At 37.8% G+C, this 24,445-nt stretch overlaps 1 protein-coding gene across 1 annotated transcript; it reads left to right on the forward strand.

Annotated features, from left to right (window-relative positions):
- The first annotated feature begins 21,286 nt into the window (after positions 1 to 21,286).
- On the forward strand, positions 21,287 to 23,177 carry hoxc6b (homeobox C6b). The gene is made up of 2 exons (XM_084101702.1): positions 21,287 to 21,765; positions 22,177 to 23,177. Exons 1-2 carry the CDS (start codon positions 21,372 to 21,374, stop codon positions 22,479 to 22,481), a joined length of 699 nt encoding a protein of 232 aa, XP_083957828.1. The 5' UTR covers positions 21,287 to 21,371; the 3' UTR covers positions 22,482 to 23,177.
- The last annotated feature ends 1,268 nt before the right edge of the window (positions 23,178 to 24,445 follow it).

Consider the following 24,445-nt stretch of genomic DNA (forward strand, 5'->3'; position numbering starts at 1 on the left):
AAAAGCTGCTTTTGTTTTTTGAGGAGTGCCTCAGGTGTCAAGTCTTCCAACACGTCTGCACTCATGTCTTCTAAATATGGCACAATTGAAAGTGCAAAATCAGGGCTGCAGACATTACCAAAGATGTCCGAGTAAACGTCCGCTATCTTCTCAGACCACTGTCTGACCTGTGAGACAAAAGCAGAATGATGAGATCACGTGTGACAGATCAGCCGTAGTCTTTTATTACATTTGGATGTGTGTGATGCTGCGATGGCTTTAGATGGGACACGTTGTGCACTTACTATATCTCTTATAGACATTTTGCCAGATTTGGAGATCTCCTCTAGGTATTTTAGTCGCTTTTGCTTTTGTTCTGTGAGGTTACTGTTCATCAACTGTGTTTCTCTCAAGCGATCTCTCCAATGTTTAAAGCCGTCTATCTTCTCTTTCCTGCACAAAAACAAAAAGAGGGTCAAACACTGTTACTGTCTTCAGTTCCCAGACTTCCCACAGATTAGATAAGAGAGTGTGAAGAAATCAAACCCATGGTTGTGCACAAGAAACTTACATCTTTTCCATTTTATACTGATAGCGCTTGATGTTCAGTTCGTTTTGGTCCACGATGTCCAGATATTCCAACGTTACATCTTCTTTTGACTCTTCCTCGGACTCTTCAGGTTCTGTCAAAACCAGCTCTTCACTTTCTTCTTTAGGTTCACAGACTTTTCTGAAACAGATTACAGTAACAGCGATGGCTATGAATAATGTTATCATAAGCAGTATCTTCACTGTGCATATGCAACATATACAAAAATAGAAAAACATAAATTGTGCACATTGGCATGACAGTACTATTGTGCTGACCTTTCAAGAGCTTTACGTTCTTCTGTTTTTAGCTGTGCCCTGTTCACATCCCGAGCCCTGAAACATGACGGGAAAAAAATCAGTGTTTGGCAATCAGATCTATATAAACTGAAACTGGATTATTTACAAATCATTTAACAATGAAGTAAAAGTAATTACGCTTTTTTGGCCTCTGGTGCATTCGGCACTTTTAAACAGGGTTCAAGATTGGCCTCAAAGTTGTCCCGATTATTTTCTGCCTTCAGCTCTTTTTCAGATATGGCACTTTCCTCCTCTATCCAGTTCGCTAAAGCAGCCTGATAAAGAAAGAGAGAACACACAAAATAAAAACTTAGTCCACACAATTTACAAGCACTAGATATTTCATATTTCAAAATGTCATATTCATTTGAACTGAAATAATCAGAAGATACAAAATTCACTTACTTCATAACTAATGTTTCGTATAAGCTCATCCTTGCGTTGATCAGCCCTGATGCCAAATATAATTGGAGTCGCCATCTTCCTCTGAGCTGGTAGGTGATCTGTGTAAAACATCACGTTAATATGCTTCTCATGAATGAACTTATGTTTACTTCATATTCAAGTGATATGTTTTGAATTAAAATGTAGGAAACCGGTTTCAGATTGCTGGACTAGCTCACCTCTGGCAGAGATCGGAGGAAGCCTGACAGACTGCGGTCGGCTGGAGATCGTGGACTTTTCTCTCATAATAATTATATTCTGATGACCGAGCTCCTGTTGACGATACATAAGAATAAGAAACACCTTAACACAATGCTCAACATATGAACGCAGGCTTAATGTTAATAGCGACCGTGACTGATTATGGTTGAAAAAACACATTCAATACCATGATAGCTTTCTTACCTTCATCGTCGCAATGCCTTCTGCCCGTGGTATCGGTCTAGGAATGCCTGAAGCAGAGACAGGTTGTGCAGTCTGAGCAGGACTGACACATGTCAGGGGCCTGAGCTTGGGAAATGTATTGCTATTCATTCTCTGATATAAAATAGAACGTTGATCCAAAAATCCTACTAGTAAAATCTTATGATCTGAAACCGTACACAGATCAGAAAGCTCTAATGTGCAATTCAACTGTAACGTTACTTGTACACAGATCTGGAAACAGACACAGATTAAAACGGATATAAAACTGCACACTTAGCTGATTCAAAATTGCACACTGATCAAAAGCTGTTGACTGATGCAAAAATCGTAATTCGACACTGAATGGCTATATATTAAAGCAACTAGTCAAGTAGGACGAGTTTAGTCTTTGAAGCCTCTGTGACGTGTCGGATAGAAAGCATTCCGATGACGTCACACAGCAGCGCTTCAGTGCCGCAGAAATGCAAGAATAGGATTATTGTTTTGATTTAAAATTTTAAAAGAGAGAATGACCTGTTTATATGGTTTCCACAAGAAGTCCATGAGAGGAATGTAGATTAGATTACTTGTTGTAATAATGCCTATTAATATTGTGTGTCTACAAAAAAATACAATAGCCTACACAGTGTTCTTAATTTATTAATCAGCAATCAAAAGGCGCCGTGACCGACACTGACCAACTTAAGTTTTCCTCGAACATAGGCTAATGCACAACTGTAAGCAACCCGGCATCACGCCAAAACGTGTAATACACACGCTGGTCCACTAGAGGATACGCTATGTGTCACGCTTTGCCTCTCCATAACAGGGCAGGGGGTCCTCAATGCCAACAACTCCCCACGGACCAAAGACTAGCGATAAAATGCATTCTCCAAAATTCCCGCGTCGTTCGGGTCGGTCAAAGACAGATTTTTTATTATTGTGCTGTCATTTAAGAAATCCTGACGTTATATTTGTGTGTGTGTGTGTGTGTGTGTGGACTGTGGAGCTTTTTACTGTGGTCAATAACGTTAATGGAAATTGATATTAATTGATCCTGAAATATCGATTCTGATGTTGTGTCTATTCTAAAGTATCGATCCTCACATAAAAAATGTCGATCCTAAGGTGTTTTTTTTTAAACCAGTAAGTTAATTTTATTTATTTAGCACGAATTTATTTTATTCAGAAAGGATGCATTAAATTGATTAACGTTTTACATTGTTACAAAAATATATATATTTCATGTAAATGCTGTTCTATAAATTATGATGCTGAAAATTCAGCTTTGATCACAGGAATAAATTACATTTCAACATATTCAAATAGAAAACAGATCGCCTATTTTAAATTGCAATATTTCTCAATAGTTGTTTTTACAAAGATTTACTGTATTTTTGATCAAATAAATGCAGCCTTGGTAAGCAGATTAGACTTCTTTCAACATTAAACATCTCACCGACCCCAAAACTTTTGAACAGTAAGCGCACAGGTAACATTTACTATAATTATTCTAGTTTGTGCAATTAAAGTTATTTTGATTGATCGTTAAAGCTCAAATGGATTGTATTATGTTCTGTAATTGATGTTAATAAATCTGTCAGAAGAAAATGTGCAAAAGTTTTACCTATTGGGGTCCAACAGTGGCAGTCCTTTAAAAATGAACAATGGTTTTACTACGGTAACCATACACACAACTAATTACAGGCTCATCGAGAGCACAAATCACAAAATCTTTTAGTGGTCATGAAAATGTATTCAGATTTACCTGCAACACATGCAAGGTAGAGCAGCCACATAGGCATAGGCTAAAAAAAAACTGCAAAAGTTTGATCAGAAGAGGGAGATCTGGGTGCATATCCAGAAAAAAAATCGGGCCACCTCTCATATCCTGGATGAAGCTTATATGTTGGTATGTGATTGCTTTTATTGTTTTTATGCAGGTTATTTTCCAAATGTTGCTATGTACATTTTATTTAATATATGTTATTTTTGTAAGTGTGTGTGTGTGTGTGTGTGTGTGTGTGTGCCCTCGTATTTTTAGAGCGAAAAATTGCAGGCCTTGGGATTAAGGGCTATTTTACTATTGTCAAGGCCTGGAAGAAAGCCAAATGCTTGGGTGTCTGAGGTTTTGGCACCCCGTTGTCAGCTGACTGAAACATCAAATACAAGCCTAGAAAGAATTAAGGACCTGTATGATATTGTTATTCAAGGTAAGAATTTTCTGTTATACACTGTAAACCCTAACGCTCAAAATACTTAATTAGTTTGAGTAGGACAAACTTAAATTAAACTAATTAGTTCAGTCAAATTAACTTTTATGAGTATTTAGCACTTTCTTTTTCTTTCAAGTTCACAGAACTGATATATTTTAAGTAAACTGAACTGTTTCATTGTTTTGAGTTTTATTAAATTATTTATTTTAATTTAAACAAACTTAAGTTTAACTGAAACGGCTGGGATGTCTATTTCCCAGCATGCTTTGCCGATGGCACTTGAATGGGAGAGTAAATGCTAAAATTAAGCGTAAAATAATGTTGTTGTTTTTTGCAAGATTAATGTTAAGTGGGAGATTGAGTATTGATTAATATTTTGTTATGCTAATTTAGAAGAATTTCTGTTAATGTTGGTTTTAGGATAGCTAAATCATCATGGTGACAAGTGGTGCATGCGGCTTGATTTGAGAGCAAATAAAATCTTTATTTTGTTGCACTCATGCATCAAAGTGCTGTATAACATACTATTGTTAGCATGATAACATAATAGTATGGTAGCAAACTAGCTTGTTAAAACTATAAGTTAATACTAATGAAAGTGTTCACATTGATATTACATGAAGGTTTTAAGTTAAATGTATGAAATAGTGTACTCTGATTTTAATTGTTCCTAACTTGAAATGTTTAAGTACAAACTTAAAATCTGCCAGTTCTGCTTACTTAAACTTTGAATTTCAAAACTTAAAAAATTGAGGCAATCGATTGCCTTAAGTTTTGAGTTCTGCTAACTTATTCGGGTTTACAGTATACATACACGTCCTGTATTTGATGGCTCGTGTCCCTGTCACAGATAAGGCTGTGATTGCCTGCTCGTGTCCCTGTCACAGATAAGGCTGTGATTGCCTGACTAATGGAGCATTAAGATTATCACTGATGCTTTTAGCTTACAACTAAAAGTTGTACTTAAAGTATCAATAAAATAACATTGTAATAATTGCATCTGCTTGGTTTTCATTTTAATCTTACATTGAATAGAATGCACACACCATACGATCCAGTCCAGACGCAAAAAAATACAAAAAAATAGGTTCTCTCTCTCTCTCTCTCTCTCTCTCTCTCTCTCTCTCTCTCTCTCTCTCTCTCTCTCTCACTCACTCACTCACTCACTCACTCACTCGCACGCACGCACGCACGCACGCACGCACGCACGCACGCACACACACACACACACACACACACACACACACACACACACACACACACACACCAAATTCCATACAGAGGTATAAGGGATTTGTCTCTCTCTCTCACTCTCTCTCTCTGTTAATGGGATGAGGGATAAGAGTAAAGCTGATACAGTGATACATTTTCATTAAGTTAAAGAAATTAGATGTTATTGTCTTACAAGAGACTCATAGTGATGCAACAATGAGGTTGACTGGCGATTGTGGTGGGGGAATGAATGTGTGCTCACACATGGTACTAACCTGAGTGCAGGAACTGCTATTCTCTTTTCTCCCTCTATAAAAGCTAAAGTTTTAGAAAAAAGTGAAATTGAACCAGAAAGATGTTTAGCAGTTAAAGTTGATTTAAATGGTCTTGTCTTTATGCTTGTGAGTGTATATGCACCTAATATAGGAGCTGAGAGAATACTTTTTTTTAATAAATTGAAAGTGTTTTTAGGAAAGCAGCAAGCTAATGGTTTTACTATCTTAGCTGGGGACTGGAACTGTACACTTGATGCTTTGCTTGATAGAAATGGAGAAGAACCCCATTTTCAGTCATCTACAGTACTTGATAGTTTTTAAAACCTCTAATCTTACTGATATATGGAGAGAAAATAACCCCTCTGTTAAACAATATACATGGGTAAAGGTTAGTGATGGGAGGATTTCAGCAGCACGGCTAGATAGACTGTACTTATCAAATAGTATGAAAAGTAGAATTATTCATACAGCCATTGTCCCCACATCTTTCACTGATCACAAATTAATCACTATTGATTGTACTTTGAATTCTAAGAAAAACAGAAGTGTTTACTGGCATTTTAATGTAAAATTGCTAAAAGACAAGAGTTTTTGTGAATCTTTTAAACTTTTTGGGAGACATGGAAAAAAGAGAAAATAAGATTTGATAATGTTATTCTTTGGTGGGAAGTAGGTAAAGCTCACATAAGGGATTTTTGTCAGCAGTGCACATCTCATTCTAATTTTTTTTTTAAACAGTCTCTGGAATGGCTTGAAAGAGAAATCCTTGCCCTTGAAAAAAACATGATAGGAGATTTTTCTTCCAATGTACATGAGTGGTCTGAGAAGAAATTAAAATTAAGCTCTATTTTAAATGAAAAGGTTAAAGGAGCTCTTGTGAGAAATAGATTCTTATCTATAAAGGATATGGACAGTCCCACCTCTTTTTTTTTCAGTCTGGAACGTAAGAGTGTACAAGTTAACCAAATGTATAACCTGAAGAATGACAATGGACAATGTACATCTGAACCTGTGGAAATGCGCAGACTATAGTGAAGTTTTATTCGCATTTATACTCACCTGAGGACATAGACATTCCAACACAAAATGGATTCCTACAAAATCTTCCTTGTCTAAATCAAGAAGATAAACAAGCATTGGAGTCTGGACTAACTTTTGTGGAATTAAGTGATGCCGTAACGGGTCTTTCGTCGGGTCGTACCCCAGGCATAGATGGACTTCCTGGTGAATTTTATAAGCATTTCTGGACAACATTTGGATCTGATTTATTTGAGGTGCTCAATGAATGTAATCGTACTGGTTTTCTACCTAAGGGCTGTTTTAACATTGCTTCCAAAAAAAGGTGATCATACCCTGCTAAAGAACTGGAGACCTTTGGCAATTCTCTGCACTGATTATAAAATTTTATCAAAGTGCCTTGCCAACAGATTGAACAAAATATTGTTCAAAATTATACACAAAGATCAATCTTATTGTACAAAAGACAGATGTATTGCTGATAACTTGCATCTAGTACGTGATGTCATTGATTATGCAATGTGTAATAAAATTGATGTAGGAATACTGTCACTTGATCAGGAGAAAGCCTTTGATCGTGTTGATCATCAATATCTTTTTAAAGTATTAGAAGCTTTTGGGTTTGGAGAGAAATTTAGGAAAATGATAAAGTTGTTGTATAATAATGCAACATGTATGGTAAAGATAGCAGGAGGTCTGAGTGTCCCTGTCAAGGTACAGAGGGGTATCAGACAAGGATGCCCAATTTCTGGTCAGCTTTATAGCTTAGCTATAGAACCTCTTCTATGTAAATTAAGAGAGAGTTTAATGGGTTTGAAGGTACAAGGTGCTATTTTTAATGATTATGTAAAAGTTTCAGCTTATGCTGATGATATTACTGTTGTTTTAAGGGATGTTAAAGATGTTTAGGTTTTGAAAGAGATTTTATTAAGTTATGGTAAAGCCTCATCTGCAAAAGTAAACTGGGCAAAAAGTGATGCATTGTGGTGTGGTTTAGACCACAACACTCCAGCTCTCCCAGGCAATTTAAAATGGGGAAAATCTGGGTTAAAATTGTTGGGGTGTTTTTAGGAAGGGAGGATTACAAGAGACAGAATTGGGAGGGCCTGGTGGAGAAGGTGTGTGCTCGGTTGTCTTCCTGGCGGTGGTTGCTACCACAGTTATCCTATAGGGGAAGAGCCCTGGTCTGCAACAACCTTGTAGCCTCAATGCTATGGCACAAAATGAACATTCTGGAACCTCCTGAAGATTTGGTTGAAAAAATCCAAAAACGCTTAACAGACTTTTTTTGGTCCGGTAACCATTGGACAAAAGCATCAACTTTGTTTCTGCCCAGACAAGAAGGTGGACAAGGACTAGTGGATATAAAAAGCAGAATTAAGACTTTCAGACTACAGACATACCCCTTTTCCACCAAAAAAGAACTGGTTTGGAACTGGTGCTGGTTCAAAGTTGGTTCAACTTGCGAACCTTCTCAGAACCTGTTTGTTTTTCCACTGACTAGAGAGCCCAGCGAACGACGTTGTTACGTCACTGTGTAAGTTGCCATAGGCTACGTCTTAGCTTTCCTAGAAACGCTTGCGCCAACTTCAAGCATAACAATTACAATGGCGGACTACATCGCCTTTCTGCAAATGTTTCTCCTGGCATTGCGATCCTATATTGGGGTCAGAAGAAGACGTTTAGAACACATTTGTGCTGCTCGTCTGGATTACTATAGACGGAGGTTACGTTCAAGAAGAAGTTTGACAATAACCCCGCCCCCAGCCCCCGACGTAAGCATGACGTGGTAAAAGAACGGTTCTAGTCCAGCAAAGAGTTGGTGCCGCTTTGGAACCAGTTTTCCTGGCCGAGAACCGGTTCTTTGGCTGTCGAAACACAAAGAACTGGTTCGCGAGTAGGCACCGGCTCCGAACCGGCACCAGCACTGCCTTGGTGGAAAAGGGGTAACAGTCAAAAGATTCCTCTACGGAGTGGATGTCAGCTGGTCTGGAGTAGCTTGTGCCCTCCTTAGAAGAGCAGGAGGGATGGGGCTGGATAAACATTTGTTTCTCCTGGACATTCAAAATGTTGATTTGACTGGACTAACTTCCTTTTACCATTCAGTGTTCAAAGCCTGGAGGACTTTTAATATCTCAAGAGACATCACGGATGAGGGAGGTCTCTGGTCAAGGGAGGAACCCCTAATGCACAACTCTATAGTGGACTCAGCGATTTTAAAATCACCATCGATGAGGAATCTTCTAAAGGCTGCAGGAGTTGTAAAGATTGGGGATTTAATAACTTCAGATGGATGGATGTCTCCTGAAATGCTAGCCTCCAAGATTGGAGTAAGATCAATTCGTCAGACACAAAGACTGTTAAATGAAATCCTTGAGAGCCTATCGACGGAGTTTAAACGCAGTGTGGAAACAACTAATGAAGATATGGATGTAACTTTTCCTGAACTAAGAATATTTCCAGCTGTGGGTATTTTTGAAGAAAAGGAGGGGTCTTTGTTGACCTTCAAGATACCTGTACTGGACCGTTTCAGTAAAACTGAGAAGAAAGCACTGTATGTCATATGTGTAAAAGTTTCACACTCTCACTCTTTAGGAGGAGTTAAAGAGTCAAAATGGCAAGAGCTATTCGGATCAGGCTCTTCCCCGAAGGGTTGCTGGAGGGCCTTGTACAAGCCTCCCATTGAAAAAAGGTCTGGAGACCTTCAGTGGAGAGTTGTGCATGGGTTAGTAGCTACAAACAGATACAGAGCACACCTCGATCCCCAGGTTCAGGAGGGATGTCCTTTTTGTGGGATGTGGGAGGCTTGTGCCTTTATTTTCTCAATTAGAAGAATGGTGTACAGTTTTGGGAGAAGTGTTTTCACCTATGTTATTTATCTATGGACCAAAGTATAGCAGAAACAGAAAGCAGATCCATGTTTTGCTTAATTTTTTGTTTGGGCAAGCAAAAATGGGAATTTGGATTTCACGTAAAAGCAAAATAAATAATGTTGGGACAACTGATGCAATGTTAATTTTAAATGGGTTAATTAAAACTAGATTAAAGGTGGAATATGCATACTATAACTTGGTTAAAGACCTCGTCGCTCCTCCTTTATGCTTCCGCTCCTCCGTGAGAGATACGAGACCAGTGCGTCGCACAGGTGTCGCTCATCAGTAATCACACCACCGGCCTTCGTGCCGCTCTCTCTCGGCCCTCGGCCTCGTCCTGCTTGCCACACTAATATTCAAGCATTTAGGCTAGATTTTCCCATGGTTTGTGTTGGATAGGTATCGGATCTTTTTTTTTTCTCCCCGTTCTGGGCCAGTATCGGCACGATACCGATGACGTGGATCGGATCAGGACGTCCCTAATTTGGTCTATAAAATGTAAAATTTTGATAAGGTTGATCAGTGTTTTCTTAATAATTCTGTACTTCTACAATGTAGGCTGGACCCCACAAGGTGCTGCAAGTCGATGAACCCTCATCAGCCCAGGCTGAACCTCCAACTGGACCCCCAATGTTCACGCCAGATCCCAGGGTAACAGTGGCCCTGCTTCATCCCCCAGCAGCTCCAACTGGACCTTCAGCAGCCCTTTATTGGACCACCGAAGTCCACAATTGGACAGGCAGTATCCCTATTAGGACCCTCAGCACATCATGCAACCCCACCGCAGCAATCCCAGAACCTGGGGAAAGGAACCCAATCCCCAGAAGGACCTTCAGCAGCCTCCCCAGTTTCTCTTGAAAAAGGTAAGCAGAAAATGAGCGTATATGAAGAGTATTGAAAATAAGTTGTAAGCCCCATAAAACCATACTCTTACTTTGTGCCATGTGAAACAAATTCAGAGTCCGGACATCCCTGCATTCAAAGCAGTTGGAATAGGGATTGCAGAAATGGGTATTAATATATATATATATGCTATATATGCTATATATGGAATTAAAATAGCCCCACATCATCACATAGCCTTCACCATACCTAGAGATTGGCATGGTTTTATTTCAGTTAGCCTAATAGCTGGTTTGATTTGCATTGAGAGATGATCTTATGGAAAGTACTCCATGCCAGTCTCTAGGTATGGTGAAGGCTATGTGATGATGTGGGGCTATTTTAATTCCAAAGGCCAAGGGAACTTTATCAGGATGCATAGTATCCTGGATCCATGAAGTAACTGGCCTTTAAAAATAAAAATCTGCCTGCCTCTATGGGAATTTAACCCTACTGCAACCCTACTTACCATAGACACTTTGATGGAAATTAATTTAGGAAGATCCACTGTCTATTCAAGGTTAAAAAGTTGTGAAATGATAGGCTATTTTCAGTTGTGATTACTTCACTGTGTTGACATTATTCCAAACTGACTGTACAAGTCCTAAAGTGGCTTTAGGCCCAATCCCAGTTCTACCCCTTACCCCTTCACTTTCCCCTACCCCTCTGTTTTGCGCATTCCTGTGAAGGGGTAGGGTTGTCTCGATTCTCTTTTGGTTGGAGGGGTAGGGGGAAGGGCCAGATAGCACTTGAAACGAAGATTTTTCAGGACCACACTTCAAACGAAGGGGTATGAGAAATGTACCTGCATACACTGGCTACAGAGGCAACATGGCTGCCAATAATCATTTTCTTTATGTCACATTCAATCTTGTGTTCATATTTACGGTCATGTTCTTCAAAGAAACGTTTGCAAAAAAATCGCTGAAGTTCGCTAACGGGAGTCCCGCAACATATTTTCATGGCTGATAACTGGTGAATGTAATTGCGGCGGGGAATTGGCTTATCTTTTACCGTACGTCTGCTATGAATGCATTGTTTTCTTGTGGTTATATGTGAACACGATATAAACAAACAGTGCTTACACAGTTTCGTGCTTTTTGCAACATGATCAACCAGTCTTGTATGTTCTTTATCAAACAGGGACACCAGAGGAAACCCGGAGGCTCATTCGTTTTCGCGCTGACAACGAGCAACGTTTCCTGAAGTCCAAAAATACTTAGGTGTGGAAGATATCGTCATCTCCGTTGTTTTCTGCGAACTTCAGAAGAAAAATGCAAAAAATGCACTCTGTTTCAAGGGGCAAGGGTAAGGGGTAGGCGAAGGCAGGTATAAAATAGAATTGGGAGTGGGCCTAAGCCTGCTAACAGCAGAACCTGGTTATCCTTAAAGGGATAATTCACCCATAATGCATAATTTATGTAACTAGTGCTCACCGTGTGCTGCCTTCAATCCCATGCCTGGGCCGGTTCTGCTCGGGTCTCCTCTACAGAGAGAGGAACATCCAGAGACAAAGTTCTACAAAGTTCATGGAAAGACATTTCCATGAAATCCAAGAAATCCAAGATGGCGGCATGTATGGTCTGATGTGTGTTTGTCCCCCTATCTATACTCATTTGTTTGCTTTTATGCTAATATATGGAGTAAAATTTTTAGCAGATTCTATGATTGAGCTCTTTGGTTTTTAGATGAAATAATTTTTTATTGGATTATGGACTACTTTGCTGCAGAAAAGCTTCCATCTCCAGGCTCTGCTTGGATACTGAGGCCCTGTTAGCCTCTCCAGGCCTTAGCAGCCCAGCTACCATCTCTAGGCTCCAGGCCCTAGCAGCCTAGCTACCATCTTCCTTCTCTAGCCCAGCTCCAGCCCAGCTATCATCTCTAGGCTCCAGGCCCTAGCAGCCCAGTTTCCATCTTCAGGCTTTATTTGGATCCTGAGGCTCTGTTAGCCTCTCCAGGCTTTACTTGGATCTTGAGGTTCTGCTAGCTTCTCTAGGCCCTAGCAGCCCAGCTAACATCTCCAGGCTCTGCGTGGATCCTGAGGCCCTGTCAGCTCCTCCTGGTTTTGCTAACATCTTCTGCTAACATGGCTCTTCTCTTAATGCTGCTTTGTTCATTGTTTTTGCAGAATCTAAGATCAAGTGATTTATACTGGGTGAGTACATCTTACAACATTTGTGGCTCTTTGGACATAGCCTATGGATTCAACTGTTCAGCCTTTGTGCATTCCCCTCAAATGCCAAAAGAGTTGGCAGAGGACTTAAATTTAGCCTGGTTTCTACCCAGAGATATTCTTCAGCTTCAAAATCTTTTGATTTTAAATGACTATTTTGCATTTGATGGCAGACATTACTGGGACTCTCATTTTAAAAACTCTACAGATTCTTCATATACTGATGGTAAACAGAGATGGTTAATATTTTTATTGCTGCTTTTATCTGGCAATGTGCAGCCAAATCCAGGCCCTGAGTTGCAGTGTATTCCATTGCCATCTGATGTGAAATCCATGTCTGGTTTGAGTGTAATTCACCTTAATGTTCGCAGTTTGTTACCCAAAATGGATCTGCTTAGAATTTGGGTGAATTTAACAGATGCAGATATTGTTGTGCTATCTGAAACCTGGCTGACAAAATCAATCACTGATATGGATATTGGAATGGGTGGTTATAACGTGTTTCGTGCTGACAGACCAAGGAAGGGTGGTGGGGTTGCTATTTATGTCAAATCTAAATTTAATGTGAAGTTAGTCTATTCAGAATCAATCGGTAAGCAGCTGGAATTTTTGGCAGTGAAGGTGGAGTTGGCCAAGGGCCTTTATGTTACTGTTGTTGGGTGTTATAGGCCTCCTTCTGCCCTGAGTACTGCATTGCAGACTCTTATTCAACTTTTATCCAGATTGGACTACTCTGAAATTATTTTAGCAGGTGATTTAAACTGGGACTGGCTGAAACCTTGTTCAGATGAATTTAAGTCATTTTGTGATTCTGTCAATTTTACACAGTTAATCAATTCTCCCACTCGTTTAAATCTTAAGTGCCATGAGAAATCCACCTTAATTGATTTAGTTTTGACTAATGTCCCTCACAAATTTTCTGCTGTTGGTGTTTTTTGCAATGACCTAAGTGACCACTGTGTTGTTACTGCTGTAAGGAATACTAAGATGCCTAAATGTAGACCTCGCGTAATATGTAAGAGGAATCTCAAAAAATTTAATGAACAGGGCTTTTGCCATGATTTGTTTAATTGTGATTGGAGCAGAATAGAGCTGATTCCCAATGTGGAGTCAGCCTGGATCTTTTTCCGGGATAGTTTTTTGCAAGTAATAAATAGACACGCCCCACTAAAGAGATTCAGAGTTAAGGGGCGGGACAATCCCTGGTTTTCCTCTGAGCTTGGAGATATTCTTCATGACCGCAATTTAGCTTGGGCCAAAGCAAGAAAAACAGGCTCTTCGTCTGATTGGCTTGTTTTTAGGCAGTTAAGAAATAAATAATGTTCTTTTATTAAGAAAGCAAAATCTGACTTTTATCTGTCAGCCACTACTAACACCTTAAATGATCCCAGAACATTTTGGAAGGCTATAAAATTACTTTCTCTAAACAAAGATAGTATTAATGTTCCTTCTTTTATTATGAAAGAGTCTGTAGTAGTTCATGACAAGCTGGAGATATTGAACCATTTTAATGAGCATTTTATTCAGTCTGGTTCTTTGTTTGACACTGCTTGTCCTTATACTGTGACACCTTGTAGAGATGTACCAGTCTCTACAAGTGTCTTTAATCTCACTCCATTCTTAGTGGCTGACGTTCAAAAAGCCCTAAAAGGGCTGGCTCCTGAAAAACCTCCAGGACCTGATCTTATAGAGCCCTACTTCTTAAAAATAGCTGCTGATTGTGTAGCACAGCCTCTAACGTACCTTTTTAATCTTACTTTAGAGAGCAACACTATTCCCAAAATATGGAAATCTGCATTTGTTTGTCCATTATTATAAGGGGGTGACCCGTCAAATTTAAATAATTACAGTCCAATTTCTAATTTGTCTGTTTTGGCTAAAACGCTTGAATCCCTGGTGAGTGATCAGATGAAAGACTTCTTGCATGTACAGGACATTTTATCCCCAGTTCAGTCAGGTTTTAGAAAAAAACATAGTACCATCACAGCTGCAATGAAGGTGATAAATGACATCTCTGTTGCTCGTGACAAGAAGCAGCACTGTGCATCACTTTTTATTGATTTGTCAAAAGCTTTTGACACGGTTGATCATGATGTTTTAAAAGATTAGGCTTCTTAATTCGGGGTTTTCAGAGAATACTGTCTCTTGGTTCTCAAACTATCTTAGTGACAGAACCCAGTGTATTAAGTATGATGGTGTTCAATTGGTATTTTACCAATCCTTAAAGGGGTTCCACAAGGCTCTGTGTTAGGCCCTCTTTTATTTACTATTTATATAAATAACCTTAATCTGCATGTGTCTGATGCAAATTTTCATTTTTATGCAGATGACACAGTTATTTACTGCTGTGCACCATCTCTTAAACAAGCCATTGCACATTTACAGAATGCCTTCACTGTGGTCCAAAACACTTTGCTACAGCTGAAACTTGTGCTCAATGCAGACAAAACCAAATGTATGCTCTTCACGGGCCCTCGGAATAGACCACTGAATGTTCCCTCAGTGATTAGTCTTGACGGACGTGAAATACAGACTGTTACAACTTATAAGTATCTTGGTATTGTTATTGATGATTGCCTATCATTTAAGCCTCATGTTCACTGTCTAGTGAGAAAGTTGAGGCTAAAATTGGGTTTTTACTTTCGAAATAAGCTGTGCTTTTCTTTTAATGTTAAAAAACTGTTAGTGGCATCCACTTTTTTATCTGTGTTGGACTATGGTGATATATTATATATGCATTCATCTGCTCAATGCCTTCATATGATTGACGCAGCCTATCATGCATCGCTGAGATTTATTACTAATTGTAAAGCTCGCAGCCACCACTGTGAGCTGTACTCTCGTGTAGGGTGGTCTGCTCTGGCCACACGGAGGCTTTGTCATTGGTACACATTTATATATAAGGCTATTCTTGGTGTGCTTCCATCCTATTTATGTTCACTTCTTATGAAAAAAAAGTGCTGGTCATTACTCTCTCCGTTCTCAGGCTGTTGTCTTGCTTTCTGTCCCACATGTCAGTACTGAGCTGGGTAAAAAGGCCTTTGTTTATTCTGCTCCCTTCACATGGAATTTGCTGCAAAACAACTTAAAACTTAGTAAATTGATTCCTTTGAGTGTTTTTAAGTTAAGAATGAGATGTTTTGAGTTGGACTCCCTCACATGTCAATGTTTTTAATTGAGATTTCATTGTAAGTGCATAATTGGCTTTCAAACTGTTTCTATTAATTTATTTGTCTTTATTTTCATGTTTTTTGTGTGTCTTTGTACGTATGTAATGATGTGATGTAATTCAGCTGCCTATCTTGGCCAGGTCTCCCTTGCAAAAGAGATTTTTAATCTCAATGGGCTTTTCCTGGTTAAATAAAGGATAAATAAAAATAAATAAATAAATTTTGACAATTAAAGTCTTCATTATAAACTGCCTAATTTTATGGCTCATGTGGTTGAAAAGCATGCAATATTTTGCAATTAATAAATGTTTCCCTGTAATTAACAAATGAAGGTGTGGAAGGAGGCTGTCCAGCTCCCATTACAGTGTGGCCACATAAAAGGAAAGGTGTAAATCCAAACACTGGAATTGACATTAATTGTTTTGAGTCTTCATGAAGGCTGTATTTATAAGTGGCTGTGGCCTATTAGGTTTGGGCAATGTCCAAATGTATGTGTTCATTTGTTTATTTAACTGTAGGGCTGAACAGTTAATCCAAATCTTATCAAAATCACGATATGGCCTTCTGCAATTTTCAAATCACAGGAGGTGCAATATTTGTTAAAGGTAAAATGTGTGTCAAAACACCATTTTAAATTAAATATTGTGGTGCTGCAGAGATGTCCTGGGCCTACACATCATATTCTACTGTTTTAAGAAAACGTCTTTGTTAAAACTTTGGAAAAATCACACCATAATCATTTAAATGTTTTTCGATGAAAATGAGAATAATTGTGTAAAAATTATAATTCACTCCAATATCACAAATCATATCGCACGTATGGGAAAGTGTGGAATGCGATTTGAGTAATTTCCAGGTCTGAATAGACCCTTTTACTGTTTGTACACAACGATGATGTATGCGCGCGCATATTGGCAACGGAAGTATGGCGAGAATCAGCAGCGTGTCAAGCTACGCGAGCGGATTAAACAACAGACGCGAGCACTTTTTATGTCCTCGCTCCAATCAACACGTTTAATCGCCTGCAGCCACTATTCTGAAACGGCCGTGATCCTGTCGGAATCCTATAAAACTTAAGCCCCTTGGTGGAATATCGATTAGTGCAACAACCAGACATTTTGATGCTGGGAAACCGTTTTGATAAACTTTCGGAGGTGCCAACACGTTAGAGCCAGTGGGGAAAAACACCACTTCCGTTGCCAAAATGCGCGCGCAACTATTTGATCACGTGGGCTGTAAAAGGGTCTTTAAGTATGGAAAAAAAGAAAAGAGATTATTGAAAAATATTTGTTTCCAGACTATTGCCCCATTCCCTTTTCTAAAATATATAATTCAGATTTTCTAAATACAAATGGATAAATAAGTGTCCAGTTAGTGTTAACAGACAGTGCTACTGACACAGGATTTTGGATCAAAAAGTGCTTTTGATTTTCACAGTCAAAAGCACATTAGTCTCTGCTGTGAGAAAGCGATCAACACCTCCTTGTCAGCACAATAGTGGAACCACATTTTTTAAATGTCAATATAAATTAATTTGTATAGCTACATTAATTAAAGAAAGCAAGTCTGAAGACTACAGTATGAGATTTTAATTGCATTCATATACTAAGACTCTCAAGAAAAGTGGTCGTCCATGATAGAAAAAAGGCGCAACATTCTTGGCTGGTTCGGTGACAAATTTACAGCTATGTAATAAAAGTTTACGACTTAGCCAAGGAATGGATTGGCTGTGCTAAGTCACATGGTGTCCTCTCCATGATAATGAGTTTTATAATGTAGTCTCTGCGCCGTTTTATAATGTTGTCTCTGCGCCCATAACGAATCATATTCGTTCCCCATCAGGCTGAACACGGAACATAGCCTAGTTGTTTAGTCTTACAACTGCAACAACGGTAATAATTTAGTTGACAGTCGTTTCTACCTCCTCTCCCTGCATCTGCTCTTCAAAGGTAAATAGTTTTAGTTTTGAAAGAAGCCGAGAGCGTTGTTGCACTACAGGAAACAGGAATGGATTTTCACCAGATGTGGATTACCTCATTATTTGAGAAGATGCTTGTTAATAAGCTCAAGCTCTCTCTCTCTCTCTCTCTCTCTCTCTCTCTCCTTGCGTCGCGAGCTTCTCAGCGGATCCGTCAGGAGCGTCGGTGAGTTTGTGCTTCTGCGCTTTAACTAACTTAACTTATCAGACAGTTTGTAATTAACACACTTGTAAGAGAAGTAAACGCCGATTTACATATAGGCCTGAGTCTCTTCGACATTTCAATAGACTAAACAAAGAGATAATTTTTTCATAGAAAAAAATCTATTCGAAATCTATTTTAGTTTTAGAACACTAAAATACACCAGAATGAGAAGTAGCCTAAAGTAGCTACTAACTTCTCTTTGTAGACATTTCTGGCGGCAGCACTGCCATCTAGTGTTCGTTAATTTATGATTCGTCCTCAGCGTTTCTCTCCATTCATTTACGATACAATGTGTAATTCAATAAAGCTATTTATTAAAGCTATTGTCATAACCTGCCAACAAAGGTTGGATAAGACAAACGACATAATATGGACAAAATATTAGGCCTTCATAGGCTTCTTGTTAAAAAACCTCCCATTGATCCAAAATTGAGATATCAAAGGCTTCAAATACTAATGTTTGAATACAGCCAAGAAGAATTCCATGAACTTTAGAGAATTGTAAGTAAGGGGACTCATTGCACCATCAACCACTCGTAACTCATGGAAATAAATGAATAAATAGGCATAAATAAATAAATGCATCAATAAAAAATTCCGACCAATAGCAATATAATTCTAAGGATGTCCACAGACACAATATAAATGTAAGTGCATGAAATTATACATTTTAAAATATAACTTTTAAATCTGCAATATATTAATAGCAGTTATCTGTAGTTAGCAACATCTGTGAATGAAGACACGTGTACAAATCTTGAAGAAAAACAGCATTATTTGCAGGCGTCCAGGCATTCATTTCAAAAGGTCAAAAGGTCATCTGAAGGAAGCGGAATGATAGATTCACTATTTGCTATGTCATCGGTAGGCTACCTCCAAAATATTTCGGTGTTTTGGATTAAATAAAAATATAATAGTTTGAAGTTATATATTAACTAATAATTAGTATAAACTAAAATAAAAAATAAAAAACCATTTTATTAATTTTGTAATTTTAAGTAGACCTATTATCTAACACGTTTATTTTATTTACACGTATCACGTATTTAGTGCATGTATCATATTATTATAATTCCCCTTCTTATAATTATCAGTTGTTGTTTTCCTTATTCCTGTTACTTAATTCAAGTCGTCTTATGCAATTAGCATTAGCCTATGTCATTTGTGCTAAACGCTTTTTTTTTCTTTCCAGGAAACAGAAGCTTAAGTTAGAGCCTATACTTAATTTCACTAATCAATGATCGCAACTGAACACACTCAGTGCTACAACTTACTAGCATTAGGAGAATTGTCCAGTCTTTACACAATTGTTTCCAGCTCTAGTCCTGGCGTATAATGCAGATTTGACCCCAAAACCTGAAATAAGAAGAAACTAATAGCCACCTCGTAAAATACTTACGAATTTATGTGAGATTGTGTTGAATATAGTGTTTAATACAAAATATGTATATCTACTTTATATATAGGCTACTTTACTTTTATTTTTTTAAACAAGATTTACGTAATTAATGTTGTTTATAGTAATTTCGAAGCAATATGTGTTAACAACAACAGCATTTGGGCCGTTGTAAAGGCCAGCCAAGCCTAAGAACTGAAATAAAACACTTGCACAAAACCACTCCACATATCAACATGTCTTTTTCTTTAATTCCAATTTACTTTGCACATTGAGAGCCATTGAGAAATGTTGTGAAATATTGCTGTTTGAGTTAGGCCTACCTGTTGCCATGATTTCAATTTTAATAATTATAAGCAACATAAATAAAAATGAATGTACTTATTTTGCAAACACAAACGGCACTCATTAAATCATTATGAAAACGGCTGATTATCAGCGAAAAACAATCTGGAAAAACAATACGTTTCTCCATCTCCAATGATGACTTAGCTGCGTTTAAAATGCTATATCTTGCCTTTGTCAGCCCCTATTTAGCCTGTATTTGTTTTATTAATATTTCTTATATATAGCCTAAATATGAATATGTTTGTTTAAGATTCCATGTTAGTTTACTCCCTGTTATGAGTATTTCTGAAATATTACAGAAAAATATCAATAATTAGGCTATTTCTGCTTCTTCCATTCATTTGTTTAACATAACGTGATTTAAAAGTAAGTTTAATTTGCTATTGTTACGCTTTGAGAATATCACTGTAATAACAACCACAGTAAAAAGTATTTACAGTTGTTAATTTAAAATTATGTAAAATCAGAATGTTTCCTTAAACTATAGGACAGTATCTTATTCAAGACTAATTTGCACAGTGCAAGTCAATTTTACAATTTTGTGTCATTTCCGATACAGCATGCGTAGCTGCTAAAGCCAGTAAACCATGTCACTTGTCTGCTTTTACGACTTTAATTGCAACAGGCGTTAAGGAATTCTTCTGCAGTAAAACCATAAAACACCCCTATTTTAAACATCGGGTAAAACAGCCATTCGTTAAAGCGAAAATATAATGTAGCCTACATCTTCACCTGATAGTGGATTCAGTTACTCATATCTGATATGGGCATTTTGGTTTAGGCCTAAAATGTTCAGAGATGCATGGATATATATATATTTTTTTTTTTATTAAATTATTAATGGAACGCGTTTATTTTCCATGTAAATAGCATATCCAGATGAGCAAGAGCAAGATACATGCCGTTTATATTTGTTTAATGATCATAGGCTAATCCATCTTATTACATTTGACATGTATGGTTTCGAAAGTCGTAAAACTGAAATAGTTAGCCAACTTGTAAATTTTCCTAACGCATCACTCAAGAAAAACAGTTGTTTATAGGCTAAATCGACACTGTGGTTCAAAACGAATAAATGTCAGTAGGCCTATGTATGTGAAAATACTGTTTCTTTCTGTTCCATCTCTATTTCAAATGTTATAGCCTACTTTATAATTTAAGTAATAATACAAAAATACATAGCAACACAATGAAATGAATAACAATCACAGCTTGCACTCCTTACCTCGTTAAGCTCTGGGGGAAATAATGTTAATCGATTTGTTCAACCGAGGGCTATTCACTAATTACGTAATTGTATTACTAAACCTTAATCTTATTTATCCTATAGGGGCTGAGGCTTGTGGACATAATTCTGTATTACAGGACATTACTTTGACGAGCCAGAAAAAAAGATATATAGGCCTACCAATGATTTATACAGCTAAGCCACCCTCAAATTACTTAAGAAATGTTTGGAAAGTGTGTGTGTGTGTGTGTGTGTGTGTGTTTGAGAGAGAGAGAGAGAGAGAGAGAGAGAGAGAGAGATTGGAAGGGAGGGAGAGAGAGAAAGCTTGAGAGGAAAGAGAGAATCAATAATCAAATATCTCAATAAAAGGGGTGTTCGTGCGTTATGTTCCCTTCCCTACGCTGTTGTTACAGGGCAAAGAAAAGATTTTCGTACTTTTATTGTTGCTTCCTGTATTTATTTATTTATTTCTTATCGGAGTGGTCAGCTGATATTGTCATCTTGTCAATCTTATAGCGAAGATTTTGGATGAGTGCACATTCTCTGCTCGGGTTCTGAAATCATTTATATTAGGGTATTTATAAAAGACGTGAAATAAGATATAGGTTGATAAGGATAAAGAGTGCGTGAGAGAAAAAGAGAAGGGAATAAGAGAAAAAGTGGCGTTTAAAGGAAAGAAGGTATGAATTCCTATTTTACGAACCCGCCGCTCTCGTGCCATTTAAACGGTGGTCAAGAAGTTCTGTCCAATGTGACCCTGAGCTCGACAAACTATGACCCGGTCCGACACTTCTCTCCATATGGCGCGGCCGTGGCCCAAAACCGGATATACGCAAATCCGTTCTATTCGCCGCAAGAAAACGTGATGTTCGGGCCAAGCCGAGGACCGTACGAGTACGGGTCAAATGTGTTCTACCAGGACAAGGATGTGCTTCCTAGTTGCAGGCAAAGCCTTGGGCAAACACAGGGTTCATTGACCCAGGATTACGCTTCAGACCCAGGCAAGACTGCGTCTCAGGAACCGAAAGGAAATATTCAAATATATCCGTGGATGCAGCGGATGAACTCGCACAGTGGTGAGTATAGACACAAAAGAGATATATTTAGTGCAGGACTGACCTGTTTGCTTTTACGACTGGGAACCCCACGTTTTATGACCCCATAAAGCACTGACGAAACTGTTTGTTGCCCTGCGATAAACGCGTTTGGTCGTCAGAAAAATTCCAACACGCTTTAGGCTAGGCTACCACTAACCAAATCTATTCAGTAACCTAAGAGAATGCATAAACGTTAAGAATTAGGCAGAGAATGTTAAAATATCTAATTAGTAGAAAAGGGACTGTGAACTTATATTTAGCTTGATGCATAGCCTATAATGCTCTTAAAATTTACATTAGCCAGCCTATTTATATATGCCTATGAATATAGCTGTACAATATTTGGAGCCTTTTCTTCTGACTTTAACCAAATAATCTCTTTTCTAACAGGAGTTGGCTATGGGTCCGACAGACGGCGAGGTCGCCAAATCTATTCGCGATACCAAACTTTAGAACTAGAGAAGGAATTCCATTACAATCGTTATTTGACGAGACGCAGAAGAATCGAAATTGCCAATGCGTTGTGCCTGTCGGAACGCCAGATTAAGATTTGGTTTCAGAACCGCCGGATGAAGTGGAAGAAGGAGAGCAATAATCTCACACCCGTCCTCAGTGACAGTGGTTCGGCAGGAGCTGGGCAGGACACGGACAAAGAAGAAGCAGGGGAAACATCCGAGAAAAACGAGCATAACTGACGGCCTTACCGCCTTATTAAAGGGTCTACAACATTCAGTGTGAAATAATGTTGCTACATGATAACTAGGCTACCTGTCGAACTTTCATAATTTGCACAATTTATTAACACCAAAAACTGTTACATTTAGTCAATTAGTCGTGAAACGTGTTTTCCCTCTTCATTTATTGTTTCCCCAAAATTGTGGAAACCTGTTTAATGGCTATTATGAATCAAAGAAAGCTACCACTGGACAGAAAGCTGCAAACATTTTTATCCTCAGTGTATATTGATTTACTCTTGTTGTTGGGATATTATTATTTCTTTAAAAAGCATCTTTTTTTATTTTTAATCTTGGGTGATGTAAAGTGCATAAGGGGATGCAGACTTTGCTCAAACACATTAAATTCCAAATATAAGGCTACAATCATTTTTAATAGTTCATTATCGTCTATTACCATACACTGTAAAATCGGTAATGGCAAGTAGCCTACATTGTAAATGTTTGTAAATATATTAGATTCAGATTTGTGTAGCTTTCATTACAATGTTCTGTTTTGTGCTTTTCTTTACTTTGTGCTTCGTTCTGTAAGAACCAAACGGTGTAAAAAGTATTCTCAGATAATTTTTCAAAACTTGGAATATTAGCTAACAAGCGATATGAATTCAATGTTTGAAAAACACGGAAAATATTATTCAATAAAGTTGAAATGAATGTAAAGATACCTGATTTCCTGTTAATTATTAAATAAGTCGTGTGCGCAACTTTGAAACATTAAAATGACAACAGAAACCAACCCTTAAATAACAAGATGAGATTGGCATCGAGATATGTATACTACTGAGATGATTTTAAAAAACATTTCTCCCAATTATCTTAGAAAATAAAACTTTTAATGATGTAACACATGGGCCAACATGATCATGTCCACTCATGATTACGCTTTAAAAACTTTTGCTGGTTAATTTAGAAGGTTAAATCTGCCAAACCGAGAGATTTTCATGCTGTGGTGAAAGTAGTGGTGTAAACTCAAGAAAACAGATGCACACATGCATAGCCTAAAGTTTAGTTTACAACATGCAGAATGATTGAAAGCAATAAAATCATCACAAGACAGGACGAATATTTAATATTTAACGTTAGTTTTACTTAAACCTACCTTTTATCTTAAACAATCCCATTGAAACACGATACAACATCGTCCCGTTATATATAGGGACTATATGTTTTTGCTGTGGCTTTTGTGAAGTCTTTCACTGCAATATATTACTCGTACTGAAGTAAGCTTCAAACAATTAAAAACTGAACAAGTTATTATACGTTTGACATCTCTTTATTCAACTAAATAAACTAATGTTAAAAGTACCACGAAATAATTGTGAAATTACAGTAAGATGCAGTAGGATATTTTACATTGTCTTTGTGTAGGCTATTTTGGTCTTACAGTTGCGCTGCTATGTGCTGCTACTGAACTGTTCAACTTAAATGCTTAATATAGCCTACAGTTTTTTAAGTTATGAAGTGAGGGCTCTATTAACTACAGCTGAACTGTTGCATGTTCTCAATAGAGTATAATCTAGATGCAATATTTACAATATACAATACAATATTTCTGAAGGTGAAGGAAAAAATAATTAGTGTAAAGTAATTGTAATTGTCATTTCCAATTGCGATGCCGAAAAATGGCTCGTCAATGCACTTAACAGCAGATGACGCTATTGGCCTTCAGGCCCGCTTTTCTTCATCATGACCTAAACTCCCCAACATCTTACCATAAGCTCCTGATAAAACCTATTGTATGATTGGATCGAGATCAAGATTGAAAACCTCAAAGCAAAACAAAGAAACCAAATCAAATAGCCAAGGCTAAATAATGATAGGCTACACATTCTTATACGGTTTATGAGAAACTTTTCAATTTAGTATGTAGTAGTCCTATATAGCCCATTCATTGCTCAAGTAATCTCATACTTTAGGCGCCCGAT

The sequence above is a fragment of the Abramis brama genome (assembly GCF_963993115.1).
Source record: "Abramis brama genome assembly, chromosome: 23".
Lineage (NCBI taxonomy): Eukaryota > Metazoa > Chordata > Actinopteri > Cypriniformes > Leuciscidae > Abramis > Abramis brama.